We start from the raw sequence: 3,810 nt of genomic DNA on the forward strand, positions 1-3,810 counted from the left end.
CCTCCCCGGCGGCGCCGTGCGCAGGCGCAGTGCGCGCCGCCTGCCCGCCCGGCTGGTGCGTGCGAGAGAGAAGATGGCGGCGGCGGGGGCAGCAGCGTGAGGCGCCTGCGAGACGCCGAGCTCCCCAGCGAAGCGGGGCGCCATGGCCGTGAACAGCGCGCAGGTAGGGGCGGCCGCCGCGCTGACCGCCCGCGGGGCACGCGGGGCCCTTTCCGCGGCTCGGTGAAGCGGCCGGGCCCCGCGGCGCCGCTCGCCGGAGGGGGGAGCGTGGTGGCCGGGACTAGGCCCCGGGCGATTCTGCAGCCTCATGGAGCCGCCGCGGGGCCGGGGGCTGCGGCGCGGCCTGGGGGCGCTGCCGGCCCCGCTGCGGCGCGGGGGGAGGGCCCCGCCGGAGCCCTCCCTGCGAGGGGCCGTCGGTGCTGCCCCCCCACCCGAGCTGTGCAAAAAGAAAAGGGGAGGGGGTTGGGGGCCGCTTGATTTTTTTGTATGTGTGAAGGGTTTTTTGTATCTGTGGAGGGGGAAGAGCGGTAGGAGATACTCTAAAATGGGAAAGAAATAAGGAGATTTGTAAATTAATCCGTYCCCCCCGCCCAAACCCTCCGCAAACGTCGACGCACCCGGGAGCCGCGAGGCGGCGGGGGGAGAGGTGGCTGGGGAGGGGGGTGACCCCTGCGACCCCCCTCCCCAAACCCCCCGCGAGGATTATGCGAGGAATAACAAAACCTGCAGCCGCCCTGGCTGCTCTCCGCAAGTTAAAGGCCTCGTTGCRCGCACCTCGTCTGGGTTGCGCTTACAACAAAGCAACTAGTTGAATGGGTCGAGGGTTATTTTATTTCTTTTTTTTCTCTCTCTTCCCAAATAAACTTTGAAGCAAAATTTCCTGGCAATATAAAGCTGCACTGGGGTGTATAATTGCAGAACTTTGTAGAACTTTCTTTTTAGCGAGTAAAGAGGTTTAGAAAACTTAACGTGTTAAGCTTAAGTTTACTAAAGGGCAATGTAGTTTTTACGTGAATACGTTTATTGAAATTTTAAGTCTTGGTAATACGATGATATGTTATCCCCTATTTTCTACTTTTTTTTTTTCTGAAAATCGACTGAAGTACTCATAGTCAAATTGTACACTTTTGGTGCTGACTGCTTCAAAGCAAAGTTTGCARCTGGTGAAAACTATTGTGACATTTCTTATCAAGAATGATTTTATTTTTTTAAGAGCTCTTGTCTTTTTGTGGTACATGTCCTGAGGACAATTCTAGTCTCTGAGCTTTGTTAAAATTCAATGTATGAGTCTGTGATTTTAAAACTTTGTATGTAGTAAGCTTTTCTTTTGCAATAGAGGAATCCAGTCTCGTTCTAGTGTGTTGCTTGATTGACGGTATGAATGATAACTAGAAAGCAACACATATCAAAGGGGAGTGTGGAAGAGACTGTCCAGCTCAGAAGCTGTTTCACTCTCTGCTTTCTCCTCTTGAATACTAGAGAGCAAAATACTAGACAGCAGTGCACATAATCAGTTTGATAAAGCTGTGAGATTTTCATTGAAACTCTTTTGTTTCTTGATTTAGAACAATAAAGGGCAGTTTTGTGTCTGTACTTAATTAAGTTGCCRTACATTTTATGTTGAAACACTGCATAGCCGTAATTAAAATGAGACTGCAGATTCATCTTTTTTTTTGTTTTTCTCATGGTTCTTGTTTTTTGTTTTGTTGTCAAGTGAAAGTCTTTGGATCTGGTCCTTTGTAGTTACTTGCTGTCAGTACTGTACTGTGATCAAACCATTCTGTAAGTAAAGGTAGGCATTTAGGTCTATGGAGGGTTGCTGCTTAAACTTATGTATAAATCAGGATATGAGTCTGAAGGGACTTTTTTTTTCAGCCTATGCTGCCTTTATGTCATTAAGCACAGCCTATTGTGACTCTTTTTCCCAATATATTATAAGTTGTTTATTTGAAAGGTGCTTTATGTTTATATGAGCATGAATTCTAGATCAACATAGAACTGTAATGCTGAAATAAGGTAATAATATTTTGCATTTCTTTGGATGGAGAACATGAAGATAAGCTTAGGGATGTAGTTGTGCATTTAGATATTTTGTTTTTAGAATGACAATGTTGAAGATTATAAGAAAAATTTGATAGAGGATTTTGATAAAAGTCGTGTATTTTGGGCACAAGTCTGAATAACACAATTTAGTCATTATGTTCATTTTGTAATGTGTCGTCCTAGGCAGAAGTACTTAGTTTGCCGTAATTGAGGCTTTTTGGTGTCACTTGGGGAAAAAGTCTTCTAGAAAGTCATATTCCTCTAAATATCATAAAATGTGCTATTAGGCTTCTGCCAATTAATGGATTCATGTAGGGGTGTGCAGAAGTAGTCAGTCAAGTGGCATGCATACTCTTAACAAGTGAATCCTGAAGCACGACCATGCCAGATATTTTGAAAGGGGGATTCATTTTGCATAGCCAGCTATTCAAAAGGTGCGTCAGAATATGATAGTATAGTTCGGATATACTGGACAYTTGTACCCCTTGTACAAGAGGTACATTTGTACCCCATTTGTATCCCATGTGGCTATTTCATAATCATTTAATCAGATTCTTAAGTGTTGCTGTCATTCTTAAGCTTCTGGGTGTGTTCTGCATATATTTAAAATCTAAGATATTTTTTTCTTRAGGCAAACTGGAAGTTAACCTGTTGTATCTCTACAGGTTCTGTGTGACACTACAGATACGAGCTGATTAGCAGTAGATAAAATTGAAACCATTTTTCAAATTGGACATTTAAAAATCCTTTTAAAACAGGAAAAAATAACAAATATTTCTCTGCTCAGAAATAGTAGTCCTCTATAGGAACCTTACGAGCAGTTGTTTCAATCACTTTTTATCCATTTTTAATAGAATGAATGAATGAATTACTGTAAAGACTTCATCTGGAAATTGTGTTTAAAAAAAAAAAAGGATACCAGAATGAATCATTTATGCATGTTTTGTTCTTTGACTGTTAGTCTGCTTTCAAATTAACTTACTACCATTCTAAATATACCCTAAATAAGTTGAAGTAAAAACCAGTAGTGTTGCTGTTCAGAAAAGGCTGAACAAGCTCATAAGCTGCTCATCCTTACCCAAGCCTGTATCTGGCCTGACAACCAGAATAACTGGAACTCAGAATACAACGTGCAATTTGACTCCGTGAAATCCTGCACTGCAAACTCCCTCTTTTATGGCTGGCTCACACAGTGTTGCTCGCTGTCACAGGAGTAGTTTGATGTTCCCTTAAGCCTGTGCTCTTTCTGGAATAACACAGTCTGTAGCCACTTATTCCTGTGCTACTTTTATGTTGTATTGCCAAGATTTGTGAGTAACATAGGTTGTGAATTTTGTCTGCCTGAAAAATAATCCTTAAAAAATGGTTATTATCCATTTAGATGAGTTTCTTATGCTGGCTTCTTTGCATCCAAATGTACATTTCTGATGTGATAGTGAAGGCAGGATAGACTGGCAGGATCAAGTAGTTTCAGGGAGGGCAGTGTGGATTTTTTTCTCAAGTTCCTGAAAAAATACTGAAATGGATGTGTCTGGGGGGGTGGCACCATGGCACCACAAGCATGAAATGGAAAGGTGTCCTGGACAAGTACTGCTACTGGATGGGTTTGGAGAGGTGTTCGAGTGCAGCATCATATTGTGATAGCTGCTGCTTCTCGCCTATCCTGCTGGGTCCTGCTTTTGCCTTTTGAAGGAGTAAAGCAACTGGATTCTTTTGTACCCTCCTTTCTGCCTTCAGATTTCCTTTTTTTTTTTTTTTTTTTTTTTT

At 43.2% G+C, this 3,810-nt stretch overlaps 1 protein-coding gene across 1 annotated transcript in view; it reads left to right on the forward strand.

Moving 5' to 3' along the window:
- The first annotated feature begins 26 nt into the window (after positions 1 to 26).
- The window catches only part of USP10 (ubiquitin specific peptidase 10), a 42,457-nt gene continuing 38,673 nt past the window's right edge, over positions 27 to 3,810 (forward strand). Inside the window, exon 1 of the mRNA XM_026042307.1 lies at positions 27 to 163. Within this exon, the coding sequence (XP_025898092.1) occupies positions 143 to 163 (21 nt within the window). The 5' untranslated portion in view covers positions 27 to 142. The remainder of the gene's footprint in view (positions 164 to 3,810) is intronic.

This window comes from Nothoprocta perdicaria, unplaced genomic scaffold, assembly GCF_003342845.1.
Source record: "Nothoprocta perdicaria isolate Ctin4 unplaced genomic scaffold, notPer1 scaffold_30, whole genome shotgun sequence".
NCBI lineage: Eukaryota > Metazoa > Chordata > Aves > Tinamiformes > Tinamidae > Nothoprocta > Nothoprocta perdicaria.